Raw genomic sequence first — 13,666 nt, 5'->3', positions numbered from 1 at the left:
CACTGTCTCTCTAGGCACAACTGAAACCAAAACTTCCCTGTCAAAAACAAACCCCTAGCCAGCCAGAAATCAAACACTAGAAAAGGCTCCCCTATTGCTTTTCAGTCCCCACAAGCAGCAATCTAACACTGCAGAGGGAGTGGACTGGGCTAGAACCTGGGCAGTGGGGGAGGAATATGATTGGCCCCTGTGGAGAACAGAATGCTTTGCTCTGACTCTAAAAGTGGAGGATAATTCCACCCCCATTTTCTGTTTCTAGAATACGTCATCAGACTTGGAAGGGGGCGGGAACGGATGCCAAAGCAGTGTCAATGCCCTGCCTGACATCTCCCTGGTAAGATGTCTGTCTGTGTCTGTCTGTCTGTCTGTCCTCTCTTTCTCTCTCTCCCTCCCATTGTATCAGGGTTGGGACACTTCTTCAGGGTGCTGTGCAAGACGTATTTCGTCATCTGGAACGTTGCAGCAAATCTGTCTCTTCAGGCACATGGAAATTAACATAATTGGCATCTCATTTTCACGCACACGGACACTGCCAAGCTCATGGTGTCAGTAGCCATCTGGGATTTATCCTACAATATTCTTGCTCAAAATCACTTGTGTTGATATGTGAACAGCTTGATTCTGTCAGTTAGAAATCTCATTATGCGGTTTGCAGGTCATAGGAATGATGAAACACACTGATCATGCTTGAGTGTTAATGGGTGCCATAAATTCCACAGCAAGCATGTGTTAGATATGCGGAATATTAGAAAATAATATGCTTTTTTAAATTAATTTTTTAAAAAAATAAATTAAAAAATTAAATATTAAGAAGAGCCTCTTATGACTGTACCATCCAGGCATTAAAAACTACCAGAAGATATCATAAGAACAGGCCTGCTGGATCAGGCCCAAGGACTATCTAGTCCAGCATCCTTTTCCACACAGTGGCTCACCAGGTGCCTCTGGGAAGCCCACAGGCAAGAGATGAAGGTATGCCATCTCTCCTGCTGTTTCTTCCCCCGCAAGTGGTATTCAGAGGCATCTTATCTCTGAGACTGGAGGTGGCCTATAACCATTAGACTAGAAGTCATTGATAGACCCGACCACCATGAATTTGTCTTAGCCACTCTTAAAGCCATCTAGCTGGTGACTGTTGCCATATCCTGTGGTAGAGAATTCTATAGACTGATTTGTGCCTTGTGGAAATGTCCTTCCTTTTTTTGGTCCTAAATTTCCTGGCCATCAGTTTTATGGGATGGCCCCTGCTTCTAGCGTTTTGAGAGAAGGAGAAATTTTTGTCTGTATCCACTCTCTCCAAACCATGCATAATTTTGTAGACATCTATCATGTCTCCACTTAGTCTTCTTTTTTTCTTGCTTTGTAAGGAAGGTGCTCTAGACCCCTGATCATCTTGGTTGCCCTCTTCTGCACCATTTCCAGTTCTATAATGTCGTCTAAAGATTTCCCCCCCTCTGTGGTTTTATCAGGATGACATCTCCTCTTTCCCTGAGGACCCTCCACCCTTCAAGCCTCCACCTCCCACTTCTTCTTCTCAACCAGCGGACCCATCCGCTCCCCTGAACAAGAATGCAGCAAAAGACACCGTGACACGGCCTTCCTCGGAATCCTCCCAGTCGGGCCTGTTCTTTGTGGCACCCCGGAACCCTACGCCACCTCCTAGCCTCTCAGAGAAGGACACGAGCAGCATCGCTTCCTCCACGGCTACTTCCTCCACAGAGGACTCCGTCTCGAGCACTATCTATGCTTCTGTCTCCACCACTCACGCCTCCCGAAGAACCATGGACGCTCATTTGTCATTGGTCAACCAACATCCCATTGGGCCCTTCCCAAGGGTCCAGTCGCCAACCCGGTTGAAGAATCTCTCTCCTGAGGCTCCACCCACAGGCTTCCTCCCAAACCCCAGTGCACCTTCGCCTTCTCCTCCCCCTCCCCCACCCCACCCAGCTCCTCCCCCTCCCAGTGAGAAGGGTGGTCCAGAGGCTAGTCCCACCCAGCACTTCATCATGGTGGAAGTTCATCGTCCCAACAGTGAGCCAGATGTGAACGAAGTGAGGTCCTTGCCCCAAGCTAGAGGTTAGATCTTTTTCTGTAGAGCTTGCTGTATCAACTCAGGGCATATCAGGAGCAGTTTGCATTTGGAATGGAGAAAAGAGTAGTTATACAAAATGCACCGAAGCACAGTGTGTTCCATTAAAACAAACACTAGATTTGTGGAGAATTCTTCACAAAAGCTATAAGACCCAATGCAATGTCGTTCATCCCCCCCCTCCCGCCGCCTTCTCTTTTCAACTCCTAAGACTCCAGTATATGGAGAATTGGAAGCATTGCCTTTGCTCTTATTTGAAGACACAAGCTTCAGTGCAACTGGTGGAGTCATCTTTTCATTTTAAACTCCCAAGGCTCCAGAGGGAGGGAAAGAAGTATTGCCCTCACTCTAAACTGGCTTCATCCTCTGATGTTTTTTCTTAAACAAACAAACAAACAAATAAACAAACAAAATTACCAACACTTGTTTCACATTGATCTGCAGGATTAACCCCCTAGATTCATAAACTCCTCCTCTGCCCCCCCTCCAGTGAAAAACCATCAAAACCCATCTGTGAAAAAACCACCAAAACAATATAACTGTGGTTTAAAGCAAACAAAAGATTTAGAGCTGCCTCTTTGGTATTCATGGGAGCTTCTCTCTTGGAGCAACTATTAGCTATGCGGAGCCCCAATCTGGATAAAGGGATAAGGGTTAAAGACACCCTCCACCAAGCCCACAGTCTCAATCTGGCTCCCCACCCCACATGACTATTTAGAGGGAAAGAAACAAGGGTGCAATTTGATGGCTGTTTATTGCCACTTATCATTTGGCCCTTAAATTGGCTGTCCCAGTAGCCTTACTAGAGTCTGCAGTGTCAGAAAGACAAAACCTCCCCCCTGTTCTTTGTCCCCAGTCACCTGAAATCCAGAGGCATACTGCCTTTGGCCATGGAGGCATACAGCCATTGGCCATACAGCCATTGAGAGACCTTTCCTCCTCCACCCACAGTTCTACTTTATCTCAACCAGCAGCCATTACCAACACATTTTGTGGCAATGAGTTCCACACATTGACAGGCAGGGAAGCCACTGACACGAGTAATGAATACCAGTACAAGGAGAGAGCCATTTCTCTGTCACCTACCAAAGGACGCCAGAGTCCAGTCTCTCTAAAGAGCCCAAGAATCCTCTCCCTATGTTTTCTTGTGAGTGTTGGATTCTGCAAGCAGATTGGTAGCTGAGACTTTGCTTTCCCCTTGTGGCGGTGTGGACATATTACAAGCACTGTTCATTTTATGTGAAAGTTACCCTTTCCATTGGGGTAAGAAATGCAGGCAAGAACAGAGACACCTTGAGGTTTACCGTATATTGCCCCTCGCACAGCAACAGTGATTGGGCCTGTAGCTCCGTGGTTGAGCCATGAAGAAGAAGAAGCCATGTCTGTAGTGGTGCAGCCCAGAAGTCACCCACCTCAGTGGGAACGATTTATTGTAATATTTGTTAATTCTTTATTTATTGTAAACCACCTAGAGCTACTTAGACGGAGTGCCCTGCTAACTGAGCAAAGAGACACCTTCTCAAGTGGCGATTCTCTTATATTTAGTAGGGGGAGAGCAACTGGCCCTATCCAACCATCTCTCCATTGGCTGTTACTGGTATCTGCCCTGTTTCTTTTTTGATTGTGATTGTGAGCCCCTTTGGAGACAAGAGACCATCTTATTTATGTATTATTTATTTTTCTGTGTAAACCGCTTTGTGAACTTTGGTTGATGAGCGGTATATAAATATTCGTAATCGTAGTATTATAATAAATAAAATAAACTAATAATAACAACTTTATTTATTAACTGCCCCTTATCAAATTGGTCTGTGGGCGGCTTGCAATAGAACAACAATAAAGCTAAAACACAGAGACCAAAAACAAAAACCAAACACACAAATCACAATAATATGCAAAGAAGAAATACAAAATAGAATAGGCATACATTTAAAAAACTTTTTTTAAAAACTTATTTAAAAAACCTGTTTTAAAAGGGCTAGGTGAGCAGAAATACCTGGTGTCTAAAAGAATAAAGTGACGATGCCAAGCTAGCCTCACTGGGGAGGCTGTTCCATAAATGGGGTTCCAAATCAACCATGTAAAAGATCTGAACTATTATACACAAAACAAAACAGATCCACTAATGTAACCAAAAGACAATGAACCAACTAGATGTAGGAATATAAATTGTATTAAAAGTGAAACAATCAAATGTATATAGTGATATGGATACTTGATATAGAGTACATCAATAAGATATCACAACCAAACATCAACAGAAATATACACATAAGAACAATAGAACAGTATGATATAGTGAACTATGTAAACACAACCGGTGAAACTTTTTCCAGTGTTCAGTTCAGTTGTTCTTCAGAAAATGTCAATAGCGTACTCTTTCTAATTTTGTGCTGAATAGTAGATCCTTCTCAGTGGGAGTCCGTAAGCCTTCTCCCACCATATCTCAATTCAATGTAGTATTCTCATCTTCTATAAATAGCATTCCCACAGGGTTATCAAGGACCTGGCTCCTCAAAGGGACAAAACAAGGTCTAGATGTTGGTGAGGTTGGAAGGGAGGTTCTTGCTGCTTGTTTTCTACATGCGGAGAATGTTTTTGTAAGAGCAACCCACGGCTATACCTGGTTGAGAGCTAAGCATAGCTAGAGACTGTGTATGGTCAAGAGGCAGAAAGTTAGATATGAGATATCCAGTATAGGTGGGTGTGAGTGGCTTTAGGACTTAGAACAGTTTATTTTAAAAAAAACTGATATCAGGGCAGGAGGAGGGGTAACAAAAGAGCCAGGACAAAGGAGGCTTAATACTGTTTGTCTAGCTATCAGTTAATCATGCTAAGGGACGTTATGACAACTAGGGAACTTGTTTTATTGGTGAGATCAAATACCTGAGCTGGTGGTGTCTCTCCTGTTGGGCTTAAAGATGAATGAGAGAGCAACGCACCCTGCTTTCTGTCCTTGTCCCGAGCTTCTGCTCTGACCTCAGCTAGGATGGAGAGTGGTCTTGGTTCCACCCAAGTTGCCTTGGTTCCACCTTGCCTCCTAATAAAGAAAGCAAATAAAACAGGGGAAATTGAGCTGATGCCAACCATCCTTCCAGCGTCAATCTGCAAATTATGTTTGATAGCTGTGTATAAGTTCACAGCAATTATCTTTAATGTTACAGATTAGTCAGCTGCACTCCCTGAAGGAGAGAGGAATAATTCTCAGCCTGCAGGCTCGACATTCTTTGTTAAGAAATCATTAGACAGCTTCCGCCGGTCGACCCACCCAAAACCTGTTGTGGTTGGTGCTTTCGTCTCCTTCCTCTGATCCAGGGGTGGGCAACCTTGGTTCTCCAGCTGTTGTTGGACTACAACTCCCACCACCCACAGCCACACACACCCTGCCCTGATCCCTGTGAAATTGTTCTTGAATAGAACACAAGTCTCTCTACATTGGAAGTCCGCAACCTTTGGTACTCCAAGACGTTGCTGAACTGCAACTCCCATCTCCCCCAGCCACAGTAATTGTAGCTGGGGATGATGGGGAGTTGTAGTCCATCAACATCTGGAATACCAAAGGTTGGGGACCCCTGCTCTAGGGCTTTCCAGCCCTGCCCTGTGCTATGTTTCGTAGAATGATGCAGGGATTTGTGTTTGTTCCGCACGCCGCATCTCACCCGCCTACCTTCTTTCTCTCCTGTGCTGCTCCTCTAACAGCCATTTTGCCATTGTCGTCCGCCCCAGCCTCCACCCTCTCCCAGCTTTCCGACAGTGGGCAGACCCTCAGCGAGGACAGCGGCGTGGACATCGGGGACACGGAGCCCAGCACCAAAGACAGGAGTCGGCCGCCAGCCCCCATCAAGAGCCGAAGCCCCCAGGAAGCCCCGAGGGCTGATGGGCTGGTAGAGGCTGGCCCCAAGCCGGTAAGGCCTCTTAGGGATGCAGGCCCGGGCAGAAGCTCAGCACGTGAGGAGGGCACCCCCCGGAGCCAGCTTGAAAGCAGTTCCCTCAGAGCAAGGCAGGCATTGCCCACGGGGCCGTCCTCAATGCTGGTCAATAGTGCTTCAGTGTGCATGTGTTCAACATCCAGACCTATGTCGGTATGCATTGAGACAGGTAGCCAGAATAATATGTACGGACATCATGATGCAACCCCTGTGCCCAGCCGAAACAGGCTGAGGTGTGGCCCATGCGCCTTGAGCGACGCCGTGGAAGGAAAGCGAAATATAAATCAAGGGCCTCCAAGCGGTGGTTCTCCAGATGTTGCTGGACTACAGCTCCCATCATCCCCAGCCAAAATAAACTGTAGCTGGGCGTGATGGGAGTTGTAGTTCAGCCACATCTGGAGGAGCACAGCTTGGAAGGTATAAAAAAAATAGGGAGCTCCATGCACTTTCCCACGGTTCTTTGTTTGCCCTCTTCATGAACCTGTGGAGTTCCTCTTATATATGTTCAGAGAACTGGAGCTTCTTTTAAGTCCTGTTGAAAATAGGGGGGCTTTCTTTCAAGGAAATACACACAATCACTCAGGCAGAGTGAGTGAGAGAGAGAGAGAGAGACAGAGCTGGTCTTGTGGTCACAATAGCAATAGCAATAGCACTTACATTTATATACCGCTCTATAGCCGGAGCTCTCTAAGTGGTTTACAATGATTTTAGCATATTGCCCCCAACATTCTGGGTACTCATTTTACCGACCTTGGAAGGATGGAAGGCTGAGTCAACCTTGAGCCCCTGGTCAGGATCGAACTTGTAACCTTCTGGTTACAGGGTGGCAGTTTTACCACTGTGCCACCAGGTGCTCTGCATGAACTGTCCCCTTAGCTAAGCATGAACTGTCCCCTTAGCTAAGCAGGGTCTGCCCTGGTTTGCATTTGAATGGGAGACTAGAAGTGTGAGCACTGGAAGAGATTCCACTCAGGGGACGGAGCTGCTCTGGGAAGGACATCTAGGTTCCCAGTTCCCTCCCTGGCAGCATCTCCAAGACAGGGCTGAGAGAGATTCCTGCCTGCAACCTTGGAGAAGCCGCTGCCAGTCTGTGAAGACAATACTGAGCTAGATAGACCAATGGTGTGACTCAGTATATGGCAGCTTCCTATGTTCCTATGTAAAGTGACCCAGTAGGCTGCAACAGGCTGGCCAAATAGGGACTGGAGTCCAGGTCCCTCCAGTCTGCACACTAAACAATTCCTTCCCACCACACTAGCCGTCCTTTTCTCTTCTGCCCTCCTACAGCCGGGCCTCCTGGAACCCATGTCCCATCTGATCCGCGTGACAAAGAGCGCTCCAACCCTGGGCATCGCCATCGAGGGGGGAGCCAACACAAGGCAGCCTTTGCCGCGAATCGTCACCATTCAGGTAAGGGAGGTGGCGATCGGGTCTCCGAAGCATGGGTCTCTCCTTTCCAGCAGATGGAGGAAGCCAGAAGGCAGACACAACCAAGAGGTTACTACCTAGGCCAGGGATTCTCAACGTTGGGTCCCCAGATGTTATTGGACTTCAACTCCCATAATTCCCAGCCCCAGTGGCCTTTGGTTGGAGATTATGGGAGCTGAAGTCCAAAAACGTCTGGGGACCTGACCTATACAGCCCTTAGTGGCTTAGGCTGAGGGTATCTAAGAGGACGCCTTCTTCATCATGAACCCCGCCACCTCCTAAGATAGTCCGGAGATGTTTGACTGAGGGTGCCGCTAGTTTGCCTGGAGGCTGCTCAAACACAACCCTTCTGTGTAGTTGCCCCAGGGCTGTGGCACACACTCCCCACTGAGGTTCGAGCTGCTCCATCCCGGATGGCTTTTAGGGAACAACTGAAGACACCTCTCTCCAGCCAGGCTTTTGGTTGAAGTTTACTGATTTGTTTTAAGGGGATTTTTATTTGTGTATGTTTTTTAAATTGGATTGTTTTTATGTTTTTTTAAACGGCCTTCTGTAGTCGGTGGCATATAAATGTATCAAAGGACCCAAGAAACCTGAGAATTTACAAGGGATGACAAAACATCTCGTAGTTTAAGGCTTCTGTGCTGGCAACCCAACCCAATGCATGCTTACTCAGAAGGAAGCAACCCTGTGCTCCATGGGGCTTGCTCCCATCCATCCATTGGTCCATCTCACTCAGTACTGTGATGTGGGAATTTGGTGTTTGAAGCTCGATCTTTTTTCCTTTCCACAATCATACTCTGGGGGAGGACAATCTGGATCAGAGCTGTGGAAAAGAGGGAGGGGGATTAATCCCCCCCCCACGCCTATTCTCCAGTTCCAACCTCCCCTTCCTCAATGAGCCACAGAAGAAAACATACATGCTGTTTTGTTTGAAGAGTTTATTTAGCATAAATAAATGAATGCTGGTTGACTTGATCAACCAACCAACAGAGCCATCTTATGCTCATTGATTCAGAAGTGGCTGTGGTCAGCATGGATGGCTACCCAGTGAGGCTGAATATCTGGGCACACACCCCACTGAATTTTATGGGGTGTATGCCCGGGTAAACACGCATAAGTTGCACCGGAAGTGTTTAGGATTGCAATGTAATTGACTGAAGACTTTAATTAGTTAATAGCCTCATTTAAAGCCAATCTGGGGTTCAGGGAAGGAAAGGGAGGAAAGATGACTCACAACTTCTGTAGATATTATTTTGAACTGCCAGGCCTTCAGGCTAAGAATTATTCACCTTGAACCTTCAGGGAAGAATGCCAGCTAAGATTAGAGATCATAATCTTCTAATTTATGATTTCCATAGCCGTAAAATGTCACTTGTAGATCAAGATCGGAAACCTAATTTGCATACACTCAACTTTTTCGGGTTCATTCAGGGTTTTTTTTTTTAATTGCAGAGGTGTGAGAGAAGGAACTGTTTGCTGAAGTCATCATGCAGTTGCCATAGTTAGTCCTAGCTATCAGAAACAATCTTTGTAAAATGGGATGTGTGGGCGGGGACCCATCAGCCCGGTGTTCTAGAGGTGCTGCCGTGTGGCTGCCTGCTGTTCTGAGGCCCAAAAGATGCTCAGGACACCAGGAAACCAGTGTTGCCCATCTGGTAGGCCTTTTGGGTCTGGACAGGGCAGCTCAGTGTAGCATTACGTACTCCCTCAAGCATCAGGGAGTTCCAGGGGTAGCCCTACAAATGCAGTACAACCCTAGGCAGGCCTAGAGATGTACATATCAGGTGGTATAAAAATATGATAGATAGATAGATAGATAGATAGATAGATAGATAGATAGATAGATAGATAGATAGATAGACTCAAAGATCCGCAAGACTTGCTCTCGAGGAAATACAGTATGCATAGGATTGTGCTGAGACAGCCCAGGAGACTCCCCATCTCTCTGTAATACTTTAGTTCCAAATAAGTGAAGTTGTGCCATCAAGTCTGTGTCAACTCCTGGCGACCACAGAGCCCTGTGGTTTTCTTTGGTAGACAATACAGGAGGGGTTGACCATTGCCTCCTCCCACGCAGTAGGAGATGATGCCTTTCAGCATCTTCCTAGATCGCTGCTGCCCGATTTGGCGTTTCCCATAGTTTGGGAAACATACCAGCGGGGATTCGAACCAGCAACCACTTGCTCCCTAGGCAAGTTACTTCCCCGCTGCACCATTAGGGGGCTCCAAATAAGTGAGCAGAGTGTATTGGAAGCAAATAAACACTCCTGTGGCTGGAAAGCAAAGATGATAACCAGAGCTAGAGCAAGAGTTCCCAGTGGGTTGAGCGGGGCCTAGTAATCCTAGAGGCACATGAAGGACTCTCAAGGGGACCGTCCTGCCTCCCCACATGGCAGCCATGCTGTTTGTTCCTCATCTGCAGATTGCCAGCTTGGAGAAGACGCATCCCCAGCTAAGTCCACTGCAGAAGGAGAAGGAGGGAGGAGGGTGAAGACCCTCCTCCCCCTCTGGTCCCGATGGGCTGGCCATGTCCTGAAGCTCAGCACGCTTGCCAACAGGCTTCAGGAAATTAGCACTGGGTTGGATAAGTAAACTTGGCTGCCCCATTAATTTAATACCTGTCATAAGACAGGTTACGAGAACTTTGGTGCAGATGCGAGCCCATTACTGTAGTAGCCGGTCTTGCTAGGGGGTCACACTTGTGTTTTTAAGGCATATGTGTTTATGCACAGTCACACTTACAATTGTAAGGTGGGCTGTTCCAGTCACTGGCTTACATCCAGATTTAGTTACTCAGGAATACTCCCACTGCAATAGGACAAGTGAGCTTTGCATGAATTTCAGGAAGGCTGCTTATAAGCTGGATGGAAGCTGGAGAATCTTACATGATTCCCAGACACAAATTGTGGGAATCACAATTCCCACACGAATCTGCACGGAGTGCCTGAGCTGAAGGTTTGCGACAGAAGTGGCACACTTGCTAAAAGAGGCTGGGAACCCATGAGCTAGAGGATACCCTGGAGGCCATATAGTCCAGCTTCCTGCTTAAGGCAAGGAATCCAGAACTGGAGCAGCCTCAACATATGACTGTCCAGCTTGTGTCAGATTCCCAAAGAGAGTAGCCACTTGGATCCCCGTAAGCCCTCCTAAGCTCTTTTTGGGTCCAGCTCAACTTGGCATCTGCCCGATTCTCTCTCACATACCAATTCAAAGGTGTGAGAAAGTGTTCCCCTGCTCAGCACCCCATTCCAAGAGCAGGGGAGAGTGATCCCAGGCCATCAAGGGATAGCATCTCCAGCCACGGAGGTGTATGACTCCTCTAGCTCATAAGGCTACAGAAAGCTGCTAGAAAATGTCAGCCAGGATAAACAGAGTAATGTGGAAACAAATCGAATGGTGCAAACACAAGTGTATTCTTCAGAGATCGCAACGTGTTTTGAGCAGCAGATCTTTGTCAGGGGAAGAAGTCAGAGAGAAGTCAGTGGGGAAAGAGGACATGGAAATGCAAGTGCTTAACGCAAAAATGAACACTGTTTGAAAAAACAGAACTACGAGACATAGATACAAAACAAAATGGAACAATTAGCAACTGTGAAAAACAGTCTGAAACATAATAGCTGTAAGTAAATAAATACATTAACAAACGATTGTAGAAGAATGCCTATAGCCAACAAAAAGTATATCAGGTATAAAGATCTACAAAGCTGCTTAAATAGAATGCAAACCCACTGCAGCATTTACAAACACTGAAGTGACCCACACCCTGCTCCTGGAGAAATCAAAACAACTCTCTCATTCACAATTGCTGGTCTGATTGAAGAGGGGGGCTATATAAAGGCTTCATGACTGTCAATGGACACACCGGAGATAAAGAGGGAAACACATTCAGCTACACCAAAAGCAATTCCTCATTTAACCCATTAGGTGCCAAGCCATCAAGCCTAGGGATCCATCGCCCGGCTTCTTTCTCCGCTAGCAAGAGGGAGCTCTAAGGCAAGCTGAATTTCCAGGAATCCAGGGATAGGACCTAAGAGAACTCGGCTCAGCTCTTTGCCTTTCCCTGCGTTTAGCGGAAAGGCAACACATTAGGCAAGTGCATGCACAATGATGCCAAGAAATATGCAGAAAGCAACTGAGAGGGGCTTGTGCGGGCTGGCACCTGTGGCATCAGCTGGCCCCTGACGACCCATCGGCAGCAATTCCTGCCCCCTCTTTCGGAGGGAAGAGTCTGGACTATGATAGTTCCTAGTGACCAGGAGGGACTACCCTAAACGCCTCCAAGTATTCCAATTAGAACTGTGCGGATTCTGCGAGCCAGTCTAGGGCTGAAAAGTGGGACTATAATAAATAAAACTCTCTTTTTTGGTCAGGCCCCTGACCAGCTACCAGTCTGTCAGGCGAAACCGTCGCAATAAACCCGGTCAGACTAAGAAGGACAGCAACACTTGTGTAATGCTAAATAGGCTCTCTCTCTCTCTCTCTCTCTCTCTCTCTCTCTCTCTCTCTCATGGACTGCAGCGAGGAGGCTCTGCCCACAACTGCGGGAAGCTGAAGGTGGGTCATGTGATCCTGGAGGTGAACGGCGTGGCCTTGCGAGGGAAGGAACACCGCGAGGCGGCCCGCCTCATCGCCGAGGCCTTTAAGACAAAGGACAAAGACTACGTCGATTTCCTAGTCACCGAGTTTAACATCGCACTTTAGGGGTGGGGCTGCAGAAGGCCCCGAAGCCAAACGAGAGAGGGAAGGAAAGCTCAGGCTTTGGAGAGGGCTGACACACACCCGTGCACAGTCACGACACCCCAGTAGCCTCCTGCACGGAGCCTGACAAGTACGCGCAGCACGCAGCAGGCCCAGAACTCTGGCCAAATAGACTTTGGGTTGGTGGGCTCTGGGCAGCTTCCCTGTGAACGTATCCCACCGCTGACCTCACTCCAAGACCTGAGAAGCCAGAGAGGAGCATCTGGGGGAAGAAGGAGCAAAAGAATGTGGAGGAGAAACAAGGGTGTGCATCCATCATCCTCGCCTGGTTGGTAAACCATGGTTTAGGTGTCCCATTTCTGACCCTTTGTCTCTGTGTCTGAGTGACTTGGCCAGTCACCAGTCTGACAGCCTCACCTGTCCCCAATAGCTCTGCGCCCTGCCCCCTGCACTTTTATGGAAGCACCTTGTGGCTGTGGCAGAGAACCAGTGAGTAGACTAGGGGAGGAGCCATGCATTGCCCCGCCCCCTGGTTCCTGAGGACCGCTAGAGGAGGGAGTCACCTCCAGGGGGCACCACCTGTAATGCTCATGCAGTGCCCCGCTCTGGGCCCAAATCTCTGTGACCCTGGCATGAGGTTCTTAATACTCTGCCTTCCTATCCATTCAGCCAGCAACGGAGGATGCCTTGTAAATGGCCGGCAATGTCATTGTCTTTATATACAAAAGAGCTTGTGCTTTTAATTTTTCAATAAACCAAACATGTTAGAAAGAGCCAAGTGGCGTCTTTTTTGGAGGGGATGGATTGCGGGGCAGCTGATTCGAACACCAGATGGAGCATGCGGACAAAAGGAGCTTCGGCACAGTCCGAGGGACCCTGGGGTTTCTTTCGCTCCATGTGTCCAACGCTGGTTACACGAAGGCCGTTTCACACATTGCAGACCAAAGCTGTAGTCACATGTTATGTTCAACACAGTGCAGTCTATATACACATATATGCCTAGGCAGTTGTTCACATTGCGTTGAACACAGGGACAGCAATACACTTCCGATCAGCACCATGTATTTCAGGAGGCCTTTTTAAATGAACGCAAGTACAGTCATTCCCACAAATACACGTACGTGTGTACAAATCTGAACACACACACACAACATAAAGTCTGAACAGGGCCCAACAAATTCAGATTTGCCACCAAGGCTACACTCAACAAGCTCCCTTGTGCCAGGTCTTGGGTGCATTCTTCAACACCTCTTTGTCACACTCACACTTAGGTGTACGCTTTTAAAAAGCATAGGTTTTTTTACACATATTATGTGTGAAGAGACCTTGAGGGTTAGTAAAATCCTGCATCCCACCTGGCTTTCCTTTCCCTGTCCTTTTCCTGGTCAAGCTGCTGAATTTCAGGCCATTTCTCATGTCGACTCAATGTGTGGCAACTGTGAAAAAGGCCAATTCCAAGCTAGGGATCATTAGAAGGGGATTGAAAAGAAAACTGCTAATATCATATTGCCTTTATACA

The 13,666-nt window shown here is 47.4% G+C and overlaps 1 protein-coding gene across 3 annotated transcripts in view; it reads left to right on the top strand.

Annotated features, from left to right (window-relative positions):
- The window catches only part of WHRN (whirlin), an 86,843-nt gene extending 73,922 nt beyond the window's left edge, over positions 1 to 12,921 (top strand). The window contains exons 9-13 of one of the 3 annotated variants that reach the window (XM_053281863.1): positions 260 to 334; positions 1,470 to 2,076; positions 5,816 to 5,994; positions 7,306 to 7,428; positions 11,968 to 12,921. In XM_053281863.1, the coding sequence (XP_053137838.1) occupies positions 260 to 334; positions 1,470 to 2,076; positions 5,816 to 5,994; positions 7,306 to 7,428; positions 11,968 to 12,150 (1,167 nt within the window). In that variant the 3' untranslated portion in view covers positions 12,151 to 12,921. Of the gene's footprint in view, positions 1 to 259; positions 335 to 1,469; positions 2,077 to 5,788; positions 5,995 to 7,305; positions 7,429 to 11,373; positions 11,948 to 11,967 lie in introns of those variants that run through there. The other 2 variants (XM_053281862.1, XM_053281865.1) reach the window with 2 other exon arrangements.
- The last annotated feature ends 745 nt before the right edge of the window (positions 12,922 to 13,666 follow it).

Source organism: Hemicordylus capensis, chromosome 17, assembly GCF_027244095.1.
Source record: "Hemicordylus capensis ecotype Gifberg chromosome 17, rHemCap1.1.pri, whole genome shotgun sequence".
Taxonomy (NCBI): domain Eukaryota; kingdom Metazoa; phylum Chordata; class Lepidosauria; order Squamata; family Cordylidae; genus Hemicordylus; species Hemicordylus capensis.
This window is presented reverse-complemented; position numbering and strand designations above follow the sequence as displayed.